The sequence below is a fragment of the Miniopterus natalensis genome, chromosome 5, assembly GCF_054644295.1.
Source record: "Miniopterus natalensis isolate mMinNat1 chromosome 5, mMinNat1.hap1, whole genome shotgun sequence".
NCBI classification, from domain to species: domain Eukaryota; kingdom Metazoa; phylum Chordata; class Mammalia; order Chiroptera; family Miniopteridae; genus Miniopterus; species Miniopterus natalensis.
In genome coordinates this window covers 10,109,910-10,123,390 of record NC_142085.1, presented here as the reverse complement: position 1 = coordinate 10,123,390, position 13,481 = coordinate 10,109,910, and the positions used below count along the sequence as shown (strand labels likewise).

General features: G+C 55.7%; 1 protein-coding gene across 1 annotated transcript; it reads left to right on the top strand.

Annotated features, from left to right (window-relative positions):
• Positions 1-2,417: 2,417 nt before the first annotated feature.
• On the top strand, positions 2,418-9,165 carry ETV7 (ETS variant transcription factor 7). The gene is made up of 6 exons (XM_087817106.1): positions 2,418-2,622; positions 3,001-3,126; positions 4,808-5,035; positions 6,289-6,431; positions 8,353-8,453; positions 8,565-9,165. The coding sequence occupies exons 1-6, from the start codon at positions 2,559-2,561 to the stop codon at positions 8,680-8,682; spliced, it is 780 nt and encodes a 259-aa protein (XP_087673232.1). The 5' UTR covers positions 2,418-2,558; the 3' UTR covers positions 8,683-9,165.
• The last annotated feature ends 4,316 nt before the right edge of the window (positions 9,166-13,481 follow it).

The window sequence follows — 13,481 nt, the reverse complement described above, 5'->3', positions numbered from 1 at the left end:
TTGGGTGGGCCTGGCTGGGACACCTCCTGAGTCCTGCCCCACGAGGCCTCCACGTCCTACCCACGCAGCTTCTTGTGTCTCCCCCTGCACCACCAGGCTGAGCTCCACCAAGGCTCTAAGTCCCATTTCCACCAGCAAGGTGTCTTTTCCCTGCATTCCCGCCAGGCGTAGGTGTTATTAAAATGGCATCTTGTCCTTATGCGATTGCACCCGGCCCTGACTATTGGGGTGACGTGTCTTCCCACATTTTTGGTTGTCACAACTTGGGGCGTGTGTGTGTGTGTATGTGTGTGTGTGTGTGTGTGTACCACTGACATCTAGAGGGTAGAGGCCAGGGTTGCTGCTAAACATTCTACAAAGCTCTGGACAGCCCGCAGCAGGAATTCTCAGGCCAAAGTGTCAATAGTGCTAAGCAATCCTGCTCCACTGGGAACTGAGGTAAGATTCTTTTGCCTTAAAAAAAAATTTAGAGATGCTCTTGACCTATGATAGGCATTCGCCTTTTATCTGTGGTTTGCAAGTATTTCCCTGAAGTTTGCCCTCTGTTAGCTTTGTTTATGTCTTTGCCACACATAGAAAAATTGATGTAGTCAAATGTGTCCTTCACTTTTTATTATAGCCTCTGAGTTTCTTGTCATGGTTGGTCTCCCCTACCCTTGTTTAGTGCATATGGTTTCTTGATTCTACTTCTACTGAGGTTTTCATCAGGCCTTATTTCATCGGGAATTGATTTTTGTGAATGGTGGGAGATGAGGGTCCAAATATATTTTTTCCACATGGAGAGCCAATTGCGGTTTTACCACCGAATTAAAATCCCGCCTCTGTCGTATTTTAACTTCACACACACACACCCCGTCTCCTCTTCTTTTCCAGTGATTCCTGTTTAATACCAGATCTTCATTACATGACTTTGTAGAATGTGGAACAAAAGTCCCTTGTCACCTCTATTCTTTTTTTCTCCCTTAAATAACTTTTTGGCCCATTTCGGACACATGCTCTTCCTCCTAATTCACTCTGGGTTGCCCAGATAAGGTGAGGAGAGCCTCTCCTTCCTTCCCAGCTGGGTGGCCTTGCCCGCTGTCTGCATTCGCGCTGTGCCGCTGACTGGGATTGTTACTAGTCCCTGCTCTCTGGGGTCCCCCCCCTGCAAGCCTGGCTCTGTGCCCTGTCCCCAGCAGTGGCATATGGCAGGTGCTTGTCAGATATCAGCTGAATGAATGAATGAATGAATGAATGAATGAATGAGTAGATGATGCACATTTTTAAAAAAACACACGAAAACTGCTTTTATCTCTTATGCTGTTTTGGGAACAAGAGAGCCAGAGGTTGGCTCGGTCTTTGTCACTGCCAGGGTGTGGCGTTGGACAGCTGCTTCTCTCCTCTGCCTCAGTTTCCTTACCCATCACACTGGACCCCGAGAGCCCTGAGGTCCACCACTCTCACACGCTGGGGGTCCTAGTGGGCAAAGAGCTCCTGAGAGGGAAAGCACCACACAGAGCAAAACACCAGGCCCACTCATCACAGGGCACAGTGCCAGGGCCCTGTACTTTCAGGGGCCCATGAAAAGATCCAGTTTCTTTTGAAATCAGAAAAGAACTTTTCTAGGTAGAAGAAAATGTTTGAATATATAACAGTATACTCACCTTATGCCAATGCAGTCATAAAATACAATTTTGAAATGTTTTTAGTGAGGGAAGGGGCCCCGCGAAACAGTCCGGGTAGGGAGGTGAGTGACTGGCATTAGCAGCAGCCTGGCCCTGGGCTGGAAGTTTCCAGTGGAGATCCCCGGAGCTGAAGGTGGGCGGAGACTCCTCTGTCCCTGGGCTGTTCCCTGAGCAAACCCCCATCCGAGCTGTCACCACCCCGGGGGAAGAGTAGGGCAGCCAGAGAGACTTGGCTCGGACCTGGCTCTACTCACGCTGCTGTTACTGAACCTCCAGGAGCCATGGCTTCCAGATTTGGAAACAGTGACAATAGTCCCTTCTTGGCAGGACTGGGTGGCCAGTGGTGCGGTGGTTCAGCGCATGCTCGTGGAGCACAGACACAGGGCCCCCAGCCCGGGGCCCCCATGGAGCAGCCCCTCCTTAAACTGTTGAATGAATAGCTGGAGAACAGGCTGTGGCAGGCAGGCGGCAGGGGGCACCAGATAGAAGTGAGTGAATGCGCACGGACGGAATGCATCGATAATGATGTCTATACACAGATGCTTCTATCAAATGTAAAGCGCAAAGGGAGCAGTCAGGGCGGGCTTCCCTGAGGAGGTGGCATCCAAGCGAGGGCCTGCAGGGGGAGGAGCGGTGGACAGGGCGAGCCCCCGGCCCCAGCCTACAGAATGCATCGATAATGATGCACATACACAGATGCTTCGATCAAATGTAAAGCGCAAATGGAGCAGTCAGGGCGGGCTTCCCCGAGGAGGTGGCGTCCGAGCGCGGCCCCAGCCTGGCCCCGTTGCAGGCATCCAGCCGGCGCTGTGGAGCCGCGAGGACGTGCTGCACTGGCTGCGCTGGGCCGAGCGCGAGTACGCCCTGCGGCGCACCCGGGAGCACGGCTTCCAGATGAACGGCCGGGCGCTCTGCATCCTCACCAAGGACGACTTCCGGCTCCGCGCGCCGGGCTCAGGTCTGCACCCTCACTGGCTTTCCCTAAACTGAGGGACACCCAGGTAGGCCGGAGGGGGGGGGCAGGGGCGCTGGTGGGAGGCTCATGCTCGTTCCCGGCCCTGAGGAGGCTCCTCTTGCCACAGTGTTCGCCTGGTGGCTCCCAGCAGAGCTGGCCTGCGGCAGAGGACCCCGTTTGGCTGTTCCCAGTGCAGCAGGGGTCTGTCCAGCCCTCACTTTCCCTCCCGCTCCCTGTGGCCCTGTCTCCCCTCCACACCACTGCCTCTCATCTCCGTCAGCAGAAGCTCGCACAGGACATGCCCCCCAAGAGGCAGGCGACTGCCGGGGAACGAGGCCTCCCCCCACCCGCCTGCTCAGCAGCCCCCTCCTGCCCCCCCAGGTGACGTCCTGTATGAGCTGCTCCAGTACATCAAGACCCAGCGGCAAGCCCTGGTGTGTGGCCCTTTCTTTGGCGGGGCCTTCAGGCAGAAGATGCCCGGCGGGTACTGCTCCTGCCCCCTGGAAGGTGAGGAGCCCTGAGGCCCTCCCCAGGTCGGCCTCCTCGGGAGGGCAGGGCTTCCTCCAGGCGGAGTCATGAAAGAGGCAGAGGTGTGGGGAGCTCCCTGCCTCCTCCGTGCCCTGCCCCCCAGCCCTCCCCTCCTAACCTCTGGGACCCTCCTCTCACCTCCTCTCCAGCAAGGGGTGGTTTGTAGTATGGTGTCTCTGTTTCTTTTCCTCTTGATCTCTCCATGGAAACCCCTCTTGTCTGGGCCTCCAGGGACCTGAGCTTAGGGACGTCCACTCTGTGACCGCTCACAGCCTCCCACTAGTGGGTTATCCCCTTCCCCCAAACTCTTCCCTTGGCTTCTAGGACACTCCACTGGTCACTCTATCTCAGTCTCCTGGTTTCTTCTCTTCTCCCCTGCTCCTAAATGTTGGGGTACCCCAGGGCTCAGGGGCCTCTTCTCTGTCGACACTCAGGCCTGGGTAATCTCACCGAGTCTCAGGTCTGAAATACCGTCTAGTGCCAATGACTCCCATGTATGCCCAGAGCCCTCTCAATTCCAGACTTGAGCACCCCACACTTTGCCCCGCCCCACACTGGGATGTCAACCGGGCATCTCAACTCCAACAGCAGCTCAGCTCCTAAAACAAACACCTGATTCCTGCCTCCCCCAAGTCTTCCTGCCTCCTTCTAATTGCTCTGGCCAAAATGTTGGATGTTGTCCCTGATTGCTTTCTTTCTCTCCCAGTCTTGAAACTCCTCACTGATCCTGTTTCTGCTCCCGACATCCTAGGACCTGTTTGTTCTCAGCAGAGCAGCTGGAGAGAGTCATTAGTCAGGTCATGTGACTTCTCTGCTCAGAATCTTCCGGTGGCTCCCACCTCATTTGGAGTGAAGGCTACGGTCCTTACAATAACCTCCCAACCTTCTGCCATCCTCCGCCACCCCTTTCCTCCTTGCTCATCTGCTCCGGCCACACTGGCCGCCTTGTTGATTGAACAAGCCAGAGACACTCCTGCCTCAGGGCCTTTGCATCTGTTCCTTCTGCCGTTCATTCCCTTCTCTAGGTACCACCATAGCCCACTCCTCTACCTCCTTCAGGTGTCTGTTTAAATGTTAGCATGTCAGTGAGGCTTTCCCTGACCAACATGCACCTGTACCTCTCCCAGGATTTCCTACCTGCCTTATGGTGCTTTATTTTCACTCCCCATATTATAGATGTTTCTATTTCCTTTTTTATTTTAATCATTTATCTCCTTCCATCCCCAACTAGGATATAAGCTTCATGAAAGCAGGGGCTTTTTTTGGGTTCAGTGATGTGTCCCCAAGATTGTTAGAACGATGCCTGGCTCATAGAGGGTTCTCAGTAAATATTTATTGGGTGGATGGAGAAGACACTGGACTGAGATACAGGGTGCCTGGGCTCTGGACCTGGCTCTGTCACCCCTTGGCTTTAAGAACAAGTTTACAGATGAGGGACCAGATTTGAGGGATGAAGTTACTTGTGTAGGAGCTGGGGTTAGCTCCGGGGCTGTCTGGCCCTCCCCCTGCCCTCCCCTGCCTCCCTGACCTTCTAACCAGGGGCTAGATGGAGGAAGATCACTAGCAGTGCACCCACCGGGCTCCCAGGCATGTTATTAAGGAGGCCTGGGCTGGGGGAGGCTCTGGTCCCATAGACTCAAAGGTGCTCATTTGCTTGCAGAGGGGACCAGGCCCTCTCAGGTAGCCCCCCAAAGAGGCCTGCAGCAGCCACCAGACCTGGAGCTTACCAACTCCTTGAGCCACCTGGATGCCCCTGGCCTGGCCAGGTGGCCCCTCAGCAGGGAGGAGTCCCTCAACTTACCTCACTGTGCAGAGCTCGGCTGTAGGGCTGAGGGAGCCTGCTCCTTCCCCACGACGCCGCAGGCCCCCATCGACGGCAGGATCGCAGGTGGGTAGGGGGCTGTGGTCCCTGGCCTGGGGGGAAGTCTCAGGTGACAAGAGAAGGGTGATTTTGATCTGGGGGATGAGAGGGTCTGTCTGTGCTGGGCAGTAGGGGTGTGGGGTGACTGTCCTGGGTGCTGGCCACAGTCTGGCCACAGTGAGCACTGCTGCCTGGGACTGCCAAGCCCACCTTGTCTCCAGAGCAGACAGTCAAGCCAGTCACAGTCAGACAGGTTAGCAATCAAGACCTTATCTACTTTTAAATAGTTGAGCGTTAACTGTGTGCCAGGCGTGGTTCTTTATTTAACCCACAGCAGCCCTCGAGGTTGGGATTTTATTAGCCCCAGTCACAGGCCAGGAGAGTGAGGCACAGGAGGCCGGATGGCTTCCCCGTGTTCGCACAGCATGAGTGGCGGAGCTGGGGTGAGAACCCAGGAGTCCGGCTCCAGAGCCTGAGTCTGCAGGTGATACGCTTCCGTATGCACTTGTTAAAGGACTGACTAACAGACAGGCAAGTGGACAGACTGACAGATAAGCACCAAGGGTGTTTTCTAGCCATGTGGGGCCCCTACGCTCGTTCTAAGACACCACAGAGGGAGGAGGCCTGGCTTCTGGATTGGGAATGACTGGGACTCGCTAAAACACAATGACTTGATTTCTGAAATAATAATGCTTAGCATTCTTTGAGCTCTTACCTTGTGCCGGGTACCGTGCTAAGGTTTTTGTTTCTGTTCTGTCTGTTGCGTTATTTCTTGCTGGCACCCGGCCCTGGGAGGAAACGGGAGCTCTCGGGGCTCGCCGGCTCCCTCTGCTGCTTGGCCTCTGCGGTGGCACATTTGATTTTCCCGCATCTCCCCTGAGGATGCAGATGGATGTTAGAACCCCATTTAGCAGAGTCCAGGGGGCTGAGCGACTGGGCCAGGGGCGGACAGGGAGCTGGAAGCCGCCCGCCCCCAGCAAAGGGCATGGGCCTTGTGTCTGCAGAGCTGGGTTAGACTCCCTGCTCTGCCTACCACCGAGGAGCTTGGTGCCTTGGGACACATCTGCACCTCCCTGAGCCCATTGCCTCATCTCTTCCTGGGGATAAAGGTAGCACCCCTTAGAGTTAGGGCGATTGAGTGAGACGAGTAATGGGCCCCCAGTTTCTGTCAATCCTGTCGTGTTCACTATCCTGCTGCTCCAGCCTCGAGGGCCCCAGGCCGCCTTCCTATTGCCCATCTCCCAGCTGCACCCCATCTAAACCCCTGTGCTCGATTGCAGACTGCCGGCTGCTGTGGGATTACGTGTACCAGCTACTCTCTGACACCAGGTACGAGTCCTTCATCAGGTGGGAAGACAAGAATGCCAAGATCTTCCGAGTTGTGGATCCTAATGGGCTCGCCAGACTCTGGGGAAACCACAAGGTGAACCTCAGCCAGCAGGCGGGATGGTCTCAACATATCCAGAAGGGGACAGGGCAGGGGGTCAGAGTGGACCCTCAGCACAGGGGACAGTCCTTAACTGATGAGGGCTTCCCCAGCAGCTCCAGAAAGTGTTGGGATCATTTTATTTTGGGAGATCCTGAAGGACAGACAGGTACTTCTTGAGGACGGGGACTGTCCCCGGAACTTGGGAATCTTGCCTTCTAATGGCTTAGTCCCACCTTTGCTCAGCATTGGGGCCTGTCCGAGCCCGTGCATGTGAGTTGCCCATCATGTGTGGTGGGGGGGTCGGGCAGATGAGGAAGGGGGCCCCCTGGGGGAAGCCGGGACAGAAACCCAGGTCTCAGGGCCCGCAGGAGCGTCCGCTGTCAGGGCTGGAAAGGCCTGGGAATGGTTGAGACCAGCGTTCCCAGTGTGAGGGATGCCCATACCTAAATGGGTGTCCTCCAGGGGAGTCGAATAGCTAAGTACTTATTTTAGTAAGAATTAGGATTAAACAATTTAGCTATCATGTCAATCTTATGATTTGCAGCGGTGATGTAAAGCAAGTGTCCTTGTCTGTAAATTGATTTTTTTTTTGGTTAATTTTCACCTGAGAATATTTTTTCTATTGATTTTTTTTTAAAAAATATATCTTTATTGATTTCAGAGAGAGGAAAGGAGAGGGAGAGAGAGGGATAGAAAACATCAATGATGAGAGAGTCATTGATCGGCTGCAGCCCGCAACCTGGGCATGTGCCCTGACCGGGAACCGAACCCCGATCGCCTGGATCCTAGGTCGACGCTCAACCGCTGAGCCATGCCCGGCCGGGCTCTATTGATTTTTAGAGAGTGGACGGGAGGGAGGGAAAGAGAGAGAGAGAGGGAGAGAAACATTGATGTGAGGGAGCTACATCGATTGGTTGCCTCCTGCGTGTACCCCAACCGGGCTGGGGAATGAATCTGTAACCCAGGTATGTGCCGTTGACCGTGAATTGAACCTGAGACTCTTTGGTGCGCAGGCCGATGCTCTAACCACTGAACAACACGGGCCAGGGCATATAAATTCATTCAAGTAAAAAAAAAAAGAGTCTTTTAAAGAAAACTATTAATAATAATGATAATTTGCAATATACGCATTTCTTAAAATGGTATAGCATTTGATTGGCAGGCACTGCCCTGAGGGCTATTCCTTATTAACTCATTTACTCCTCCCAACAGCCTGGTGAGGGTAGGTCGGTACTATCAGATGGGGAAACTGAGGTATGGATTGGTTTATCAACTCGTCCAAGACTCTGCAGCCAGGAGGTGGCCGAGCTCGGCTTTGTTGCCTCGCAGTAGTGCTGGTGGCTGGAAGGGTGCAAATGGCTGAAGTTTGGGCGTGCTTGTCTGGCCCAACCCCCGCACAGTACAGGGTGGGGGTGAGGGGACCGAGGTTCAGAGAGTGGTAAGTTCATTTAATGAGCACATAGTACATGCCAAGCACTGTGCTAAGTGCTCTCATGGATTAGCAATTTAATCCTTACCACAAACCTGTGAGACAGATGTTCTTTTCTTCATTTTATAGCCAGGGACACAGATTCAGAGAGGTAAAGAAACTCGGCCAAGGCCACACAGCTGCCAAATGGTGGCGCTGGGGCTTAAACGGACACCAGAGCCCAGCTGCTCTGCCCCTGCTCTGCACTGTCCACCTGCAGAGAGAGGAAAAAGTCACTCGGCCGAAGTCGCTGGGCCCTTGCTCCGCTCACCATGCTGCCTCGATTACGTTTCCAACTAAATATATATTTAATTGTGACATTTGCTATTTAAAAGCAACATGTGACTCGCTCCTGCCCCACGGCTGCTCCCTTCCAGGCGTGGACGCCGAGGCCAGGGAGGAGCGGGGCGGGGAGTGGGGCGAGACGTGGGCTGCTTTGCCTTGCAGAACCGGGTGAACATGACCTACGAGAAGATGTCGCGGGCCCTGCGCCACTACTATAAGCTGAACATCATTAAGAAGGAGCCCGGGCAGAAACTCGTGTTCAGGTGAGCAGCCCCTGGCCCAGGTGCACAGGGAAGCAGGGCTGGGGCTGGTGGGCAGGAAGCCCCCCCACAGCTGGGGCAGCTGCTGATTTGCAGCCGGGGCCTGAATTCCAGATTTCTGAAGATACCCGGGAAGATCGCCCAGGACAAGGGAAGCTGCCTGGAGCAGCTGGAGAGTCAGGAGCAGGACAAGATGGATTTCAAGGTGAAGATGCTGGAAGTCTCTCCGTGAAGGGCATGGACTCCGGCACTGGGCACCCAGGGGACAGAGACTGAGCCTCTCCTGGAGGCAGCTAGCCGCATGGCCGCCGCCTCCTCCCAGGGTAGCAGGCATCCCCAGGCGGGTTTTGCACTTTTGGGATCTGTTGTCTGGGACCTCAAAGCTGCCCGAGGACCTGGGCTGGCTGAGAACTGGAGGCTCACATCCAGGACATTGGGGGGCATCATTCTTTGGGGAGGGCAGCCTTGGGCTAAGTGGGGCGCAGGGCATGAACTCTCTCTGCCCCGCTAAGGAGAGGTAGCCCCGCACTGAGAGCATCCAGCTCAACTCCTTCAGTTTGCAGAAGAAGGGACAGAAGTCCCTCGCTGAGCCTCAGCTTACCTCATCGATCAAAGGGGCATGCTCGTGACACCCCCCTCAGGGGCTGACGTATGAACCTGACGAAAGGATTGTTGCTTTGTCAATCTCTGTGATAAAAATAGTGATGATACCTGACATTTAAGTGCGTGCTGTGTGCAGGCCCGTGCCGAGGGGCCTACCTATATGTTACATCATTCAGTTCACACGCCGAGCCTGTGAGGCTGAAGGGTCCGGCAGCGGAGGCAGGGGCCCCAGAGCTGGGATGTCCCCGGAACCCAGCGTGCTGCCCGCTTTCTGCTCGCGACCCTACCTCTGGGCCTCCCGTCTTTGTGGAGCAATCCCCCGTCCTCAGGTTTCAGTCCTTCGGTGGCTCTGTGACTGTGGCCCAGTGAACCCTGTCACACTCCACCTGTGGCTCCTGTGCTCCCACACCTGTGCCTGCCAGGTGACTCTGGGCAAGTTGTCCCACCTCTTGGGAGAAGTGGGGACGCTGCCCTGATGACCTCCCGGGACAGCCAGAAAGCGTCAGTAGGGCCGCATCGCGGGTGCTCAGCTCTGCCTGCTCCGTAGGCAGCTTACTCCGCCTGAGCTCAGCTCTGCAAACCGAGGGCTGCTCTGCCGCCTGGGAAGGCCTCTGTCCTATTGGGTCAGCTCTCCTCTCTGCTCCCCAGCCCCCCAGAACCCCAGTCCCGGCTGGGGCCTCCTGAGGGGGTCGGAGCCTCCATCCCGCACCCTGGGGAGGTTGGGGAGAGCGTGCGGGGAGTGTTCACTTGATCGAACACAGAACTCCTTGGGTTTGCATCTTCTCTCTTGCCTCCAGCAGGTCAGGAACCCCCATCTGGCTGAACCTGAGTCACTGTACAGGGGAAGCTGATACGGGTCCTTGGACTTTGGGACTCAAAGCTCACCAGCAGGGAGACTGGCTGAGTCTGTCTGGTGCTCTGACAAGTCCATACCGAGGGCCCAGGCAGGGGTCTTGGCAGACAGGTTCAGCAGGAAAATGCTTGTCCCTCCATCGTCCCCGAGACTGTTCTGTCTGCTCGACTTGGGTCCAGGAGGAACCCACACCCATAGCCTTTCTCACCATCCCCAACCCAGAGCTACAGAACTGGAGTGGAAGGGACCCTGAAATCAAGTTATCCACCATCGCCCTTTATAGATAACACAGCGGAGGCCAGAGACAGGTGTGACTTGCCCAAGGTCACAGAGCCCAGCGCCGCCTGCTGGCCCCTAAGGTTGCCTCCTTTCTTCTTGTCTCACATTTTTTTCATGGGTCCAAGATGTAGAGATTTAGACAACAGAGTGGAGTCAGAGCTGACTTCTTCCAGTTACCATACTGGCGTTGGCCTGCTGGTGTGTTAATGGTTGAAAATACCTGTGTATCCTAGGAGCTGTGCCTATATCCAGGGCAATGAAGCTCACCCCACACTGGGACTCTTGGGGCCAGGGGTGGGCCGTGGGCTCGGGCAGAGCTCACCACCGCAGATCCAGGTCCTTGGACTCTCCACTGGGCCCTGGGCCAGCTCCGCCCTCTCCCCACCTCCCCGGCCCGTCAGGTTGTGCTCCGGGATGGACACCTGGGGGCCAGGAGCAAAGGGACTCTTCAGCCCTTCCTTCCACGAGCATTAATTGAGCACCTGCTGTGTACCTGGCATCAGGCCAGGCTCTGGGTTTACCTCCACTTTTTACAAATTAGATTCCCGAAAAGTCGTGGGTCACTGAAAACAACACATGTAGAAGTGGACTTCCTCACGAATGATTTTAGCAATGGAAAACGGTCCCATGGTTTGAAAAGTAGCGAGTCATGCCCTCCCCCCTCCCCCCCAGATTACATTAACATCAACAGTAAATAGTTTATTTAAAAAGTGGTATATTAAGAAGTTCTTGGGTGAAGTGACACAGATCATGGTCTCCACCAGTCAGACCTTTTACCACATAGCCCAGCGGCGCAGGCTCCCTGAGCCTCTGCTTCTCCTTGACACGGATTCTGTCTTTAATTATTAGTTTTTTTCATTTTATTTTTCAATCACAGTTTATATTCAGTGTTATTTCGTATTAGTTCCAGGTGTGTAGCATGGCGGTCAGACAATCATACACGCGACAGAGTATTCCCAGTACCCCCGGCGCCCTCCTTAGTTATTAGGATGTTACTGACCGTACGCCCTGGGCTGCACTTCGCACCCGCGGCTGTTCTGGAACCATCAACTCGGGCCTTCACCTTTTCACCCAGTGCCCAAAGCCCCCTCCCTCTGGCAGCCACCAACCTCTTCTCTTTGTCTGGTTCTTGCTGAGAAAGTCTTTTTCCCTCGGGGAGAAGCTCCCGATCCCGCACCCCGCTTTGTTGGGATATGACTGACAGAACACTGTGGATGGTCAGGGTGTGCGCGCGTAGCTCCCCCTCTGATCCCGGCCGCCCTGCCAGGTCGGGGGCTCTCCTGCGGGGAGCCTGGCTGGGGCTGAGACCCTCTCACTGTCCTTTGTGTGGGATGCTGGTGGTGACAACTTTTCTTGACTTCTCCCTCTGATCCCTCCCCGATGTGAATCCACATTTTCTACTCGAGTGTTTTCTCACCTGTTTCAGAGATGCGCAGAAAACGCACATTTACGGAGCGAGGGCTTGGTGTCTGCAAAGCGTCCAGTGTCTGGTGGCAAATGCAGGGGTGGTGCTGGCTTAGCTGGAGCCTGTCCCAGGCTGGGGCCAGGTCCCCTCCTCGCACTGGCTCCACCGCCCCTGGGACCTCTGAGCTAAGCTGCCACAGGGCCAGCCCAAGGTTAGGCTGAGGAGTGTAAGTGGCCTGTCCTGGAATCAGAATGTGGGTATTTTAAACATATTTTAATAATAATCTTAATTTGTTAAATTCCCAAATCTTTGTAAGTTAACTGCTCCTATGGGGAGGGGTTGGGGTGGCCTCACGCACCAGGGGGAGGCAGGAGTAGCCGATGGGCAGACCCTGTGAGGTGCACGTCCATGGGTCAGCGGTGACCAAGTGGCACTGGTGAATTCTGCTTGGCAGGTGCCAGGGAAAGTGCCCCTGAGGAGGGTCATCCAGGCTTCTGCTCTGCTTTCCCCCTGAGGGTGAGGGGGTCTTCCCATCAGGAGAGGTCAGGGGTCCCTGGAGGGGCTGGCTGCGGAGTCCGTCCCTGAAGGGGGCGAGGGGTTCCTGAGGTTGGCGCCTGGGTCGGCCTGGCTCCCTGAGCAGCGCTGAGGCCCTCGGGTGAGGAGGGAGCCTTCAGGGAGAGGGGGTTGTCCCGTGTCTGACCCAAGGGGAGCAGCAGGAGGAGGTGCCCAGCTGCCCCACCTGCACGTCCCCCACGTCACCCTTACCGGGCACCTGCTCTGTGAGGAAAAACCACACTGTCGACGCCGGTCCCCAGGGAGCCAGTGGTTCACCCGGCAGACGTGGCGGAGAAGCCAGCCCCAGGCCTGCTGGGGCTTCCCTGGGCCTTCCTGGGGCTTGGCTGCCCCCAACGCCTGGTCTAGGCTCAGGGTGATTAAAACGATGCCCTTTTCTCAGAAAGAAGTGAAATGGAAGGCGAGGTGAGGAGAGGAGCAGCTGGCCTGGGACAGGGGCGCGGGGCGGGCGGGGCGCACGGTCCCCACAGGCCCCCCGGGTCAGTGTTGCGGGAGGGCCACGCTCACCTCGACGGGCTGCACCAGCTGCCGGGCTCTCAAGTGCCTTCGTTTTTGTTCAGATTAAGTGAATTCTGTGAGGAAATGCTAGTGCACAGAGCTCGTCATGGCTTCTCCTGGCAGGTGCAAAGGCCTGTGATGGCAGCAAATGATACAGTAAGACACTAAACAAATAATAATGCAGCAAATACAGTGAAATATGCACTGTGCCAGACGAAATCTTTCAGAATCTTATGTCCATGGGGCAAAAACTTAAAGAGGTTTTTTTTTTTTGGGGGGGGGGGTCTTGTTTTTGTTTAGTTTTGGGGTTTTTTGGTGGTTTCACGGGGGCTCCTACAGAGCTGAACACAGTTAAAACGTTTACCTCTAGGCAAAGACAATTCGGGGTGGCTCCCCAATACAGAGAAGAACAGAATGAACAACGAGCCTTCTTCTGCACCCCCATCCCCACCCCACCCCTGGGCAGCTTCCCAGGTTGTCCACCAGGCATCTGCAATCGAGTTTGGGAAGGATGTGTCCCTTCCAATCCCAAAGCACGTCTCAGCCACCCAAGTCCCGTTAATAATTCCTCCCTGTGACAGCCGCCTCTCGGATGCCCGCTGGTGCCCGGCCCAGGGCCAGGAGGGCTGAGCTCTCCCACCCGCGCCCGTCCTCCTGAAACCCTTAGAGACTCTCTGGCTTCACTGCCCTGGGCTCTGGGGGCCCACGCAGGCCGCTTGCAGCTTCTCTTCATGGAGGGGTCTGCAGCTTAAAACCACGTCCACCAGGTGGCACCAAGCCTCCTGTGTTGATGTCGGGGACCGCGGGCGGCTGACAGTGC

Coding starts and splice junctions, on each gene's coding strand:
- ETV7 (XM_087817106.1), top strand. CDS start 2,559: ATGAACGGCCGGGCGCTCTGCATCCTCACCAAGGACGACTTCCGGCTC. Junction 5,036..6,288: donor CATCGACGGCAGGATCGCAG/GTGGGTAGGGGG, acceptor GCTCGATTGCAG/ACTGCCGGCTGCTGTGGGAT. Junction 6,432..8,352: donor GACTCTGGGGAAACCACAAG/GTGAACCTCAGC, acceptor TTTGCCTTGCAG/AACCGGGTGAACATGACCTA.